The 12,940-nt window shown below is 40.8% G+C and overlaps 1 protein-coding gene across 1 annotated transcript; it reads right to left on the reverse strand.

Annotated features, from left to right (window-relative positions):
- Nucleotides 1–355: 355 nt before the first annotated feature.
- Nucleotides 356–12,030, reverse strand: rwdd (RWD domain containing 4). Its single transcript, XM_060843236.1, has 6 exons — nt 11,830–12,030; nt 9,357–9,437; nt 5,523–5,632; nt 2,621–2,771; nt 1,527–1,635; nt 356–469 (listed from the first exon to the last, which is right to left on the reverse strand). The coding sequence occupies exons 1-6, from the start codon at nt 11,851–11,853 to the stop codon at nt 414–416; spliced, it is 531 nt and encodes a 176-aa protein (XP_060699219.1). The 5' UTR covers nt 11,854–12,030; the 3' UTR covers nt 356–413.
- Nucleotides 12,031–12,940: the final 910 nt, after the last annotated feature.

The following is a 12,940-nucleotide window of genomic DNA, read 5'->3' on the forward strand; positions in this document are numbered from 1 at the left end:
CCTTCATTGCTAAGTCAAATTTTACTGTGATATCACTTAGTCACGGGAAATTCAGCTAGCACATCAAGCCAGCTCAGTTAATGAAATCTGCATTACACAAAATACTCTAAGGGGAAGATTTTGAAACAATAACAAAAATACTTACATGCTGTAAGTGCCAAAACAAAGTCACGCAAAAATCAGTTGGTTTGATTGGAAAAAAAAATAGAAAATCATATTAGCAACTGAAATGCTTGAAAGTAATTTACAAATCCAGCATTTTAGTCCTTAAGAGCAAGAGGATTTATATATTTTAATAACTATAATTGTGATTACATCAGATCAATAGTCTGTACATTAAAATATAGCCAGACAGTTGTCAGGTGTGAAAATGGTAATAATGCATCTCAAATTGTTGAAGTTTATGAAACAAATTATACCTTAATGACATCTACCCAATTCCATCCACGTGGCAATTCCCCTCGGTTATCTAATACAGAAATCAAAACAAAAAAAAGTCTTCAGAATAAGATTCAATGATGCACATTTCTTTCCTATAACCCAATTTCTCCCCATCACTTCCACCTTGCTGGCCTGTGTACCATGAATTGCAGTCAGATTTTGGCTGTAATTTACATGGAAGCCTTCAAAATTTAGTCAGCTATTTAAGTTTGGAAGAATCACAACTGATCCTCACTTCCACAAATACCCTGCCAGCAGGGGATTGACAATTATAAGTACAGATCAGCGTTCAATTCTCCTTCTGAAGCACAATCTCACAAATTTCATTGTCAAGTCAGTGCAAAGGGTAGGAAGTTATTTCTCACAGACCCGAACAGCCTGAAATTTTTAAGTCATGTCAAGCACACATTTCATACCTTGGTGACAAAGATCTTTTCTATATCCTTGTGAGCTGACAGAGGTTATTTTATATATTAAAAAGCTGAAAATTAAGCTATGATAGTGGCTTTGTTACTAAAATAATAGGTTGAAAAGTATGGTGCTGGAAAAGCACAGCACATCAGGCAGAATCTGATGAGGAGACTGGTGAAATCAACATTGATCCTGTGCAGTTGGAGAGTCCCTAGATGGATAATGAGGCGTTCTTCTTCCAGGCATCAGGTGGCTAGGATTTGGCAGTGGAGGCAGCCCAGAACTTGCATGTTCTTAGCGGAGTGGGAGGGAGAGTTGAAGTGGTTGAACCGTGAAATAGTTATCTGACTTTAGCTCATCTCTGCAGCGAGTTTAAATTCTATTATTTAAGTAAATCAAGGAAAAGAAAAAAAGTGATCATAAAATGACGAAATCATGATGAAGATCCATCTGCTTCATGATGTCCTTCAGAAAAGGAAAGGATGAGCTGATGTTACTTGTCACAGGATGACAGCTGAATGTGCATAGAAATAGTGCATTGCATAATCAAAATGTAACATGAAAATAACTTTAGCCCACACATTCATGTTCCAGGAGTGGAAAATGGTCACGATCTTAGCCTAGTTTGCGGATACAGTTATTTTGTCTTGCGCTTTCAAAGCAACATTCCAAACCTGTTTTATCAGCCAACTTCTTCTTTTGAGATTTTGACAGTTGTTCTTTTTTCTTTTTCTTAGCAACAGAAGTATGAGAAGTTACAGTATTTTCAGTCATTGATAGCGTCTGTAGGAAATTCCAAAAATATACATTGGTACCAATTCAATATTGTTACTGAGTAGTTTAAAAGTGATTAATGTAACAACATATCACTATGAGAATAGTCCCTCCACAGTAGGAAGATATACCCCATCACAAGAAAAGGTTGAGTGAATATCAATTATTGGATTAAATGATTAAACAACATCCTAGATACTTTTCACAAAAGAGTCGGGCATTCTGTTCATGCTTATCCAACATCCCCTCAAAATGATCATTTACTCAGTCCTGTTAACTGATATTACTGTATGCAAATTGGGTGCTATTTCCTAAATCACAACAATGACCTCACCTCCACAGACTTCACTAACTGTGAAGTGCTTTGGGATAGCCCAAGGTTCTGAAAGGATGCAAGTTTATCATCTAGGTTAAAATATCTGCTAACTTGATTTTATACCTGTTCTTAGAATAGGAGGCCAACAAAATTTCCACAAATAAAATTCAAAAAGGCTTAAAACATCTTCTAGGTATTTTATAATTAAGTTAAATTAACATCAAAGTTTAATATAAACAGGAATTACAATAAGTTCATTAAATTGAAAGGTCATGTTTTAAATTGACTGGGTCCTAATTATTCAATTTTTATTGAAAAGTTATATCTTGGAATTAAACATTTCTAAGTCATAGAGATGTACAGTGCAGAAATAGACCCTTCAGTCTAACTCATCCATGCTGACCAGATATTCCAATCTAGTCCCATTTGCCAGGACTTGGCCCATCTCCATCTAAACTCTTCCTATTCATATACCCACCCAAATGTCTCTTAAATGATGCAATTGTACCAGCCTCCATAACTTCCTCTGGCAGCTCATTCCATACATGCACTACCCTCCGTGTGAAAAAGTTGCCCCTTGGGTCTCTTTTATATCTTTCCCTCTCACCCTAAACCTATGCCCTCTAGCTCCCCCATCCCAGGGAAAAGTATTATAGCATTCTTTACTATCAGACTTACCACTGCACTAACTACTGGCTGATGGTTTTCCATAAGCTCCTCTTGGTTCTCTTTAGCCCATTCAAATAGTGTGTACACCATTGCTGTTCCCAAGTTTGCTTCAGCCTGTTCATGTAGCTTGGCTATTATATCCTGCTTTACTGAAGAAGAACTGAAGGGCACACAGAATATGTATTAATATAATATGTAATCAGATGGTTTACCAAACCAAGGAACTGTGCATGGTTAAAACTTTAACTGTCACTTTTACTGATAAAGGTAATTCACTATGTTATATTAGTTCTTTATCAAGCTGGTCAGAACTTTGCAAGGTAAAGCTTTCACACAAAAGAAATTACTTAGTAAAAATTATGCAAAGAATTAGGTAGCACATATTACTAATGAAATGAGCTACCACAGAAAAGCCTCCCTTTTATCTACAGAGAAAGGAAAACAAATTGATTTTTAATCAAAGTTTTATTGTTGACTTTTTTTATGCCACAATGTAAAAGGGATAATGTGTGGGAATTGTGTTTATTTGAAAAAAAGGATTTTTTTTGTTAACTCTCCTAGCCTAGTTTTGATTAATTTATTTTTGTTCAGATGTTGTTTTATATGTTTGTTTTATATGTTGTTGGCTATGGGGAATTCTTCTGTGATAGACATATGGAATATAGAAATATCTCCATCAGGTTCGGCAGGAAGATTGTATCACCAGAGTGACTGTCCATCACTGAATTTTTTTTTTTTACTTGACTCTGTTTTACTTCTGCTTTATTCTTCTATCCTGAAATTTGCATTTTATTGTTTTGGGTTTTATATCAAAGATGGTTGATTTTAATTTTCAAAAGTCTAGTTTTTGGAGATAAGATGGCATCAGAGAATGGCAACTTCGTGCACTTTTCACTGTACTCGTGTACTTGAGTACAGGCGACAATAAAATCTAACTCTATTACAGCGCACGAGACCATTTGGCCGTACATATTTGCATCACTTCTCTGCACAAGCAATCTCGTCTCGTGCCTTCTCTATTTAGTTCGGTACGCTATTCGTTTTTAAATGACAATCCAACTCCCACTTGAATGACTTGATTGAACCTGCCTCCAAGCTTTCAGGCAATGGAGTTCAGCTCCCAACCACTCATTGTGTGAAAGGGGTTTCCGCATGTCACCATGATTCTTTTGTCAATTATCTGAAATCTGTCTTCATGTTCTCAATCCTTCCACCAACAGAGCAGCTTTTCCCCATTTACTCTGCTATCCCACACTCTGCCCTATCTTTGGATACCTTTGTAAAATCTCTTCAAACAATCTTTTCCTCCAAGGAAATAAACAGTGCCAACTTCTCTGATCCATCGAAGTTACTGAAGTTCTTATCCCTGCTCCATTCTAATGAATCTTTGAACTTTCCTGTTGCCTCAGGAAAACAGCCAACATAATCAAAGACTCCTCCCACCCCGATTATACTCTCATCCACCTTTTTCTATTGGGTAGAAGATACAAATGTTTGAAAGCACATTAACAAATTTAAGAACAGATTCTTCCCTATAATGAACATACCACGTAAGTATTAGTGGTGATCTTTTTCTGCACCTTCTCTGTAGCTGTAACATGATATTCTGTATTCTGTTCTATTACCCTGATATACTTATGTAAGGTATTATTTGTCTGGTCAGCACAAAACCAATACTTTTTACTGTATCATGGTACATGTGACAATACAAAATCAAATCAAACAGCAAAGAGTAGGACAGCTTTGGAATAGGCTGCACCCTCTTTAATGCAGTCCCAATTTATCCTAAAGTGCAGTACCCAACTTCCTTACTTTTATTATCTAGATCCACACTAATAATGTCTAGGAAACTATTAACCTATTTTGCTATATTGAATGCTTTATGCACTGAAATCTCTCCATTCTTGCACCCGCATTGTAATTGTAGCCTTTCTTCTATTTGTATTTCTAACCCTATGATTCCTGCTTTACACTTCTTTCCATTAAATTTCATCTGCCACTGGTCTGTTGATTCTATCAACTGGTCAATGAAGTTCTACATGATCCTTCTCACAGTTCATAAGCTTCCAAGTTTCCTATCATGCACAAATTTTGAAATTGTGCCCTAATATATATCAGGAGAAATCAAAAGTCCCAATACTGACTACTTGAGAACTTCATTGTAAGCCTTCAAGTCTGAAAAACACCCATTAACCATTACTGATTCATATCTGTAGCACCTCACAGCACCTGTAGACCCGGGTTCAATTCCCGACTCAGGTGACTGACTGTGTGGAGTTTGCACGTTCTCCCCGTGTCTGCGTGGGTTTCCTCCGGGTGCTCCGGTTTCCTCCCACAGTCCAAAGATGTGCAGGTCAGGTGAATTGGCCAAGCTAAATTGCCCGTAGTGTTAGGTAAGGGGTAAATGTAGGGGTATGGGTGGGTTGCGCTTCGGCGGGTCGGTGTGGACTTGTTGGGCCGAAGGGCCTGTTTCCACACTGTAAGTCTAATCTAATCTAATCTAATCTAAAAGTCTAATCACACAGACAGCCAATTTAATAATTATGTCGGTAATGACTCTTATTGACTCATAACTTTGCCCCTAAGTTTGTCGTATTGTATTTATTAAGAGCCTTTTTGAAATTCCTGTATGTCACATGAACATCCATCATCTTCATCAACCTTTTGTTCCCTAACTGAAAAAGACTTCAGCATGATAGTTAAGTATGATGTGCCTTACTAAAAACGAATGAAACTGAAGGAGATAGCTTACCAAAAAGTGTATGCCGGGTTTTGTTTTGAGTGCAGAAATCTTGAATACAGAGCACTTATTCAAAGATGACAGTTAGATTTTAATTCACAAATCAATTAATTACACACCTATAAAATTGTAAATCCAGCATTTTCTGCTAAGTACGATTGGAATTCTTACATGCTATTATTGAAGAATGCGTTCAATGATATGTTTGGGGGCAGTTCTGGATACATTTCAGGCCATGAAATTTCTAGCAGGAAGGCTTTAGGGTCACCAAGGTTACCTACCTAAAACAATATGGAAAAACAAAACAGAATGCAGTAATGGCAGACAAATGAAGTAATTATAAATAGAACACTTTGCAATATTGCTCCTAGTCAGTGGTCGTATCTGTTCTCCTTTTTAAAGGGAACAAATGGAAAAGGACAGTGAAATTTTAGCTTTGCCAGACCACCCAGAATGTGTCAGCAAATTGTTTCACAAGTTTCACCACATTGATGGAACTGTCAAGTTTATTCCTGGTGTCTGGTAAATTTCCAGAGAGACTTTTTTAAAAAAAAATCCTTTTTAAAAAACAAAAAGAGACAAAAGTGCAAAAGAAATTGTATCAACACAAAGAGGAAGATGCAACTGTATTTATCAATCATAACCACTGGCTTCATGATTAATCATAAGACAAATACATCATGCAGGGAAGGTCAGGTCTCACCACCTTGGTTTGAGTTTCTTTTGCGATCATGATCAGAATTGGTTAAGAAAAAGAAGGAAGCATATGTCAGGTATAGACGGGATAGATCGAGTGAATCCTTAGAAGAGTATAAAGAAAATAGGAGTATACTTAAGAGGGAAATCAGGAGGGCAAAACAGGGACATGAGATAGCTTTGGCAAATAGAATTAAGGAGAATCCAAAGGGTTTTTACAAAATATATTAAGGACAAAAGGGTAACTAAGGAGAGAATAGGGCCCCTCATAGATCAGCAAGGTGGCCTTTGTGTGGAACCACAGAAAATGGGGGAAGATACTAAATGAATATTTTGCATCAGGAAAAGGATATGGAAGATATAGACTGTAGGAAAATAGATGGTGACATCTTGAAAAATGCCCAGATTACAGAGAAGGAAGTGCTGGATGTTTTGAAACGGTTAAATGTGGATAAATCCCCAGGACCTGATCAGGTGTACCAAAGAACTCTGTGGGAAGCTAGAGGAGTGATTGCTGGGCCTCTTGCTGAAATATTTGTATCATCAATAGTCACAGGTGAGGTGCCGGGAGATTGGAGGTTGGCAAACATTGTGCCACTGTTTAAGAAGGGTGGTAAAGACAAGCCAGGGAACTAAACACCGGTGAGCCTGACCTCGGTGGTGGGCAAGTTGTTGGAGGGAATCCTGAGGGACAGGGTGTACATGTATTTGAAAAGGTAAGGACTGATTAGAGATAGTCAACATGGCTTTGTGCATGGGAAATCATGTCTCAAACTTGATGGAGTTTTTTTGAAGAAGTAACAAAGAAGATTGATGAGAGCAGAGCAGTGGATGTGATCTATATAGACTTCAGTAAGGTGTTTGACAAGGTTCCCCATGGGACACTGATTAGCAAGGTTAGATCTCATGGAATACAGGGAGAATGAGCCATTTGGATACAGAACTGGCTCAAAGGTAGAAGACAGAAGGTGGGTGGTGGAGGGTTGTTTTTCAGACTGGAGGCCTGTGACCAGTGGAGTGGCACAAGGATCGGTGCTGGGTCCTCTACTTTTTGTCATTTACATAAATGATTTGGATGCGAGCATAAGAGGTACAGTTAGTAAGTTTACAGATGACACCAAAATTGGAGGTGTAATGGACAGCAAAGAGGGTTACCTCAGATTACAACAGGATCTGGACCAGATGGGCCAATGGGCTGAGAAGTGGCAGATGGAGTTTAATTCAGATAAATGCGAGGTGCTGCATTTTGGGAAAGCAAATCTTAACAGGACTTATACATTTAATGGTAAGGTCCTAGGGAGTGCTGCTGAACAAAGAGACCTTGGAGTGCAGGTTCATGGCTTCTTGAAAGTGGAGTTGCAGTAGATAGGATGGTGAAGAAGGCGTTTGGTATACTTTCTTTTATTGGTCAGAGTATTGAGTACAGGAGTTGGGAGGTCATGTTGCTGCTGTACAGGACATTGGTTAGGCCACTGTTGGAATATTGTGTGCAATTCTGGTCTCCTTCCTATCAGAAAGATGCTGTGAAAATTGAAAGGGTTCAGAAAAGATTTACAATCACGTCGCCTGGGTTGAAGGATCTGAGCTACAGGGAGAGGCTGAACAGGCTGGGGCTGTTTTCCCTGGAGCATTGGAGGCTGAGGAGTGACCTTATGGAGGTCTACAAAACTGTGAGGGGCATGGATAGGATAAATAGGCAGAGTATTTTCCCTGGAGTGGGGGAGTCCAGGACTAGAGGGCATAGGTTTAGGGTGAGAGGGGAAAGATATAAAAGAGACCTAAGGGGCAACTTTTTCACACAGAGGGTGGTACGTGTATGGAATGAGCTGCCAGAGGATGTGGTGGAGGCTGGTACAATTGCAACATTTAAGAGGCATTTGGATGGGTATATAAATTGGAGGGATATGGGCCGGGTGCTGGCAGGTGGGACTAAATTGGGTGGGATATCTGGTCGGCACGGAGGGGTGGCACCGAAGGGTCTGTTTCCATGCTGTACATCTCTATGGACTCTAATTATTGATGAGGGAAGGCCAGTGGATGTTGTCTGCATAGACAAGGTACCCCATGACAGGTAAATATAGAAGGTAGAGTAATCAGGCTGAGCTGGCTAGATGAATACAAAACTGGCTTGGTCTTAGAAGATAGAATAGCAATGGAGTGGTGCTTTTCAGAATGGAGATCAGTAACTATTGGCTTCCGCATGGATCAGTGCTGGGATCTTTGTTGCTTGCAATATTTACATATGAATGATCTGGAGGAAAATGTAGTTGGTCTGATTAGTAAGTTTGCTGATGACACCACAATTAGCGGAGATGCAGATAGTGAAGGAGGTTGTCAAACAATACAATCGGATATAGATAGATTGCAGATTTTGGCACAGAAACAGCAGATGGCATTTATTCGGAACAATGAGAGGTGATGCATTTTGGAAGATCAAATTCAGGTGCGAATTATATGATAAATGGCAGAACCCTTAGGAGAATTAATATACAGAGGGATCCGGTCCAATGATTCCTGAAATTGGCAACATAGGTGGATAAGGTAGTCCAGAAGGCATACAGCACGCTGGTCTTCATCAGCTAAGGCATCAGTTATAAAACTCACTAACTTATGTTAGCTGTACAAACTTTAGTTAAGCCACATTTGGAATACTGCTTGCTGTTCTGGTCGCCACAGTACCAGAAGGACATGATTGCTTTGGAAGGTGCAGAGAAGATGTACCAAGATTTTACCTAGTCTGGATGGTTTTAATTATGGGCGAGGTTAGATAAACTCAGATTGTTTTCATTGAAAATATCAGAGGCTGACGAGCATAGTGGATGTCTGAAATGTACTCTACTGGAGGTGGTTGAAGCGGGCATTTAGCAATGCTTAAGGTGTATCATGATAGACACACGAAGGGAAGACGAACAGAGGAATAAACACATATGGGCAGGAAGTAGTGGCTCTAAATGAGGATTTGAAATTGGTGTAGACTTGGTAGGCTGAAGGGGCTGTTCCTGTGCTGTATTATATAGTATGGTGTAAAGTGCAGTTGTGTTGCCATTAATTCATAACACACTGAACATGTGCCCTGAACGAGAAGGCCTATGGTACTAATATATATCAGGAAAAGTCAACAATCCCAATACTGACACCTGAGAACTTCATTACAAGCCTTTCTCAAAAGAGGTGCTACTGTAACTGAGTTCATTCCTATTGTAGATACATTATTTATAGTATATGATATTTGAAGTACAGGAATGATAGTCAAAAACTCTAAATTATTAAGTACAATTGTATTTGCATAAAATGACTTACTTAACTTACCCTATATTGAAAAGATGCTGAACTAAGTTCCTTAAAACATTCATCACCTTCATAAATGGAGCGAAGAGCTTCAAGCTCCATCTGAAAACAAAAGCAAGACCCAATTCCAACATTAATGTGGAGAGGAAAGTATTTTTCACTGTCATCTCCTGACATCATTATGATAATATATCCATTAGGACAATGCAGATAAATTTAAATTGCTTTTAAAGAATGCTAGAACAAGCAAGGTAATAAATTCTCTCAAAGGATAAATGATTTGAAACATTAATGGCTACTGCCAGCTTTTTCAACAGTTTTTGATTTCATTCCAGATTTTCAATAGCTGTAGTTTGCTTTCGTCACAAGTTTGTAAGATAGGAAATTGTAGATTTTCTGATTTGGAGATGCTGGTGTTGGACTGGGATGGACAAAGTTAAAAATAACAATACCAGGTAATAGTCCAACAGGTTTATTTGGAAGCACTAGCTTTTGAAGCGCTGCTTCTTCATGATCAGGTGGTTGTGGAGCAGAGTAAAAATTCTCTTATTCCTGATGAAGGGCTTATGCTCGAAACGTCGAATTCTCTATTCCTGAGATGCTGCCTGGCCTGCTGTGCTTTGACCAGCAACACATTTGCAGTTGGTTGTGGAGCAGAATCATACAACCTAGAATTTATAGCAACAGGATTGCAGTGTCATTGGAATGTAATATTTTAGTTAAATTTGTTTACTATTACATTCCAATGACACTGCAATCCTGTTATAAATTCTGGGTCGTATGATTTTGCTCCACAACCACCTGACGAAGACACAGCGCTTCAAAAGCTAGTGCCTCCAAATAAATCTGTGGGCCTACAACCTGGTGGTGAGTAATTTTTTTTAAACTTCGTAGATTTTCTGGAACACTCAAATATATGATGTGGTTTTTTATGGGTGCCTCTCTTCAGGAACAGGATGAGAGAAAATCAAACAAAACTCAAATTTAATTTTGACATGATCCAATTAATTTTGATACTGTAGAAGCTAATGATACATTTTTATTTATTCATTTACAAGATTTGGGCATCATTGACAAAGTCAACAGTTATTATCCGTGAGCAGCACGGTGGCACAGTGGTTAGCACTGCTGCCTCACAGCACCAGTCTGTGTGGAGTTTGCACGTTCTCCCCATGTCTGCGTGGGTTTCCTCCGGGTGCTCCGGTTTCCTCCCGCAGTCCAAAGATGTGTGGGTCAGGTGAATTGGCGATGCTAAATTGCCCGTAGCGTTAGGTAAGGGGCAAATGTAGGGGTATGGGTGGGTCGGTGTGGACTTGTTGGGCCGAAGGGCCTGTTTCCACACTGTAAGTAATCCAATCTATCCATTCTGAATGACTTTTCAGAGAGTAGTGGGAAGAAGCTCCCTTCTTGTATTGCTCCCCTTGATGTGGTGAAGATAATGCCACAGTTCTATGACATAGGGAGTTTGAAGAACTTAAGTCAGCAACAAAAAAAAGGAACAACAATTATTTCCATTGATGTGAGGAAAAGTTGCTGATGCACACATGCACAAATATAAAGGAGTAGATTATTCTCTCAAGCCTGCTTCACCATTTAATAAGATCAAGGCTGTCATCCACATCTTAATCTCGACTTACTCTTCCTTGCAGTAATCTCTGGGAAAAGAAAATTCGACAGGCTACAACCAATCTCGTAACAGAGTTTCTACAACATGGAAGGACACCCTTTAGTATACCATGTCCACACCAATCATCAGGCATCTATTTATTTTAATTCCATTTCTACGCTTAGATCTAACCTCGTCTGCCATAGGTTCCAAAAAGTGCCAATCTTTTCAGCAGACTTTCAGACACCTAGCACCTTCTAGGAGCACTTTTTTCCCCACAATTCTTCAATAAATCTCCTGCATCTTACCTTAAAACTGTCCTCTCTAGTTATTGACCCCTCAATTAAGGGGAAGAGTTTTGCTCACCTCAATCTGGTCACTCCATCAGCTTTTCTGCTCAGAGGAAATCAACACCAGCCTGCCTAATCACTCTTTACAACTAAACAGCTCCATCCCAGGCAACATCCTGGTGAATCTCTTCTAAACCCTTAAAAATGATACATTGAGAGTATTGGCTATGGTCTTTCTTGCAGTGTACTTCAAAATTTAATTCCACGGTACCCCAGATTCAGGGAGAGTGTTAGTACTGAAAACTTCGTAAGAAAATGTATAAACACGCCTCACCCACTTCTCCTCTGTGTCACACTACCGGCGTTATCTCTGCTGTACAAGGCAAGCAATAAGAAACTATCATTCACACTGCTGACAGATGACCCAGTCTCATCATCTCCAATTCCCTTGCTCCTTCAGCTTTCGAGGGACTGAAGTTATAAGAGCAGCGGCCGAGTTTCCGCGGCCCTCTCATTAACCTCTCACTGTCCGCCTGCAACCCTGACACGATCCAGGGAGGCAAGCGGCCGGCTCAACTGACAGGCTCCATCAGCTCACCGTCTGCTCCTCGTTGGCCGTCATCGCGGTAACCCCGACGGGTAGATGGTCGAGGGAGAATTCGCGCTGCCAGCCTTTAAAGCCGGACGGCCTCCATTCGGGCCGGGTCGAGGTCAGGACTCAGCTCCACTCCGGGGCAGACAACCCTCCACACCGCCACTCACCTTCGCCTCAACTCTCACCATTCCCCTCTGACCTCGCACGCCATTGGTTGAGCCGTTCGACCAATCGGTGCCCCAATATCACGTGATAGCGTCGCTCAACCGCCCCAGCGATCTGCGCAGGCGCGTCAGGTTCGCACACCCTCTTTGGAGGCAAAACATGCGACGTGAGCGGGGGAAGTCCGTTAACGTCATCCCGCACGGAGCCCTGCGTGCTGACGTCAGTACACGTGCGGCGGCGAAGGAGGAGGCCGTTGGGCCTATCAAGTCAGCTCGGCGAAAGTGAGGACTGTAGATGCTGGAGATCAGGGCCTAGATTAGAGTGTGATGCTGGAAAAGCACAACAGGCGAATCGACGTTTCGGGCATAAGCCCTTCACCAGGAATGAGGCTTGTGGATAGGGGGCCTGAGAGATAACGGGGGGAGAGGGAAGGTCATCCTTCAGGTGTCAGTGGTTAGGGTTTGGCGATGGAGGAGGCACAGGACCTGCATGTCCTTGATGGAGTGGGAGGGGGAGTTGAAGTGCTCCTCTGACACCTGGAGTAAGAACGCCTCATATTCTGCTTTGGGATCCAGCAACCACACGGGATAAATGTGGCTTTCAACGGTTTCCTAATTTCTACTCCCCCTACATTATCCCAGTCCCAAGCCTCCAACTCGGCACCGCCCTCCTGACCCATCCATCACCTTTTCTATCTATCTGCTCCACCTTCCTCTCCAACGTGTCACCTTCTCCCTCAGACAAAAACAAGGACTGCAGATGCTGGAAACCAGAGTCTAGATTAGAGTGGTGCTGGAAAAGCGCAGCGGTCAGGCAGCATCTGAGTGTTATAAGTGAATTCTGTCTAGGTATTCTAAATCTCCGGAGAATAGTCCCTGACACTCGGCTAACCACTCTACACTAGGGTTATAGTTCAGATCAACCGAGTTCTGCCTCCACACTCTGCCGA

Source organism: Hemiscyllium ocellatum, chromosome 2 (genome assembly GCF_020745735.1).
Source record: "Hemiscyllium ocellatum isolate sHemOce1 chromosome 2, sHemOce1.pat.X.cur, whole genome shotgun sequence".
NCBI classification, from domain to species: Eukaryota; Metazoa; Chordata; class Chondrichthyes; order Orectolobiformes; family Hemiscylliidae; genus Hemiscyllium; species Hemiscyllium ocellatum.

What these genes read in the sequence shown, in the direction of transcription:
- rwdd (XM_060843236.1), bottom strand. Translation starts at nt 11,853, where the DNA reads ATGACGGCCAACGAGGAGCAGACG. An exon ending in CAGCATCTTTTCAATATAGG is followed by an intron (nt 5,633 to 9,356) that starts GTAAGTTAAGTA and finishes ATATTGTTTTAG; the next exon opens with GTAGGTAACCTTGGTGACCC. An exon ending in GCATTCTTCAATAATAGCAT is followed by an intron (nt 2,772 to 5,522) that starts GTAAGAATTCCA and finishes TGTGCCCTTCAG; the next exon opens with TTCTTCTTCAGTAAAGCAGG.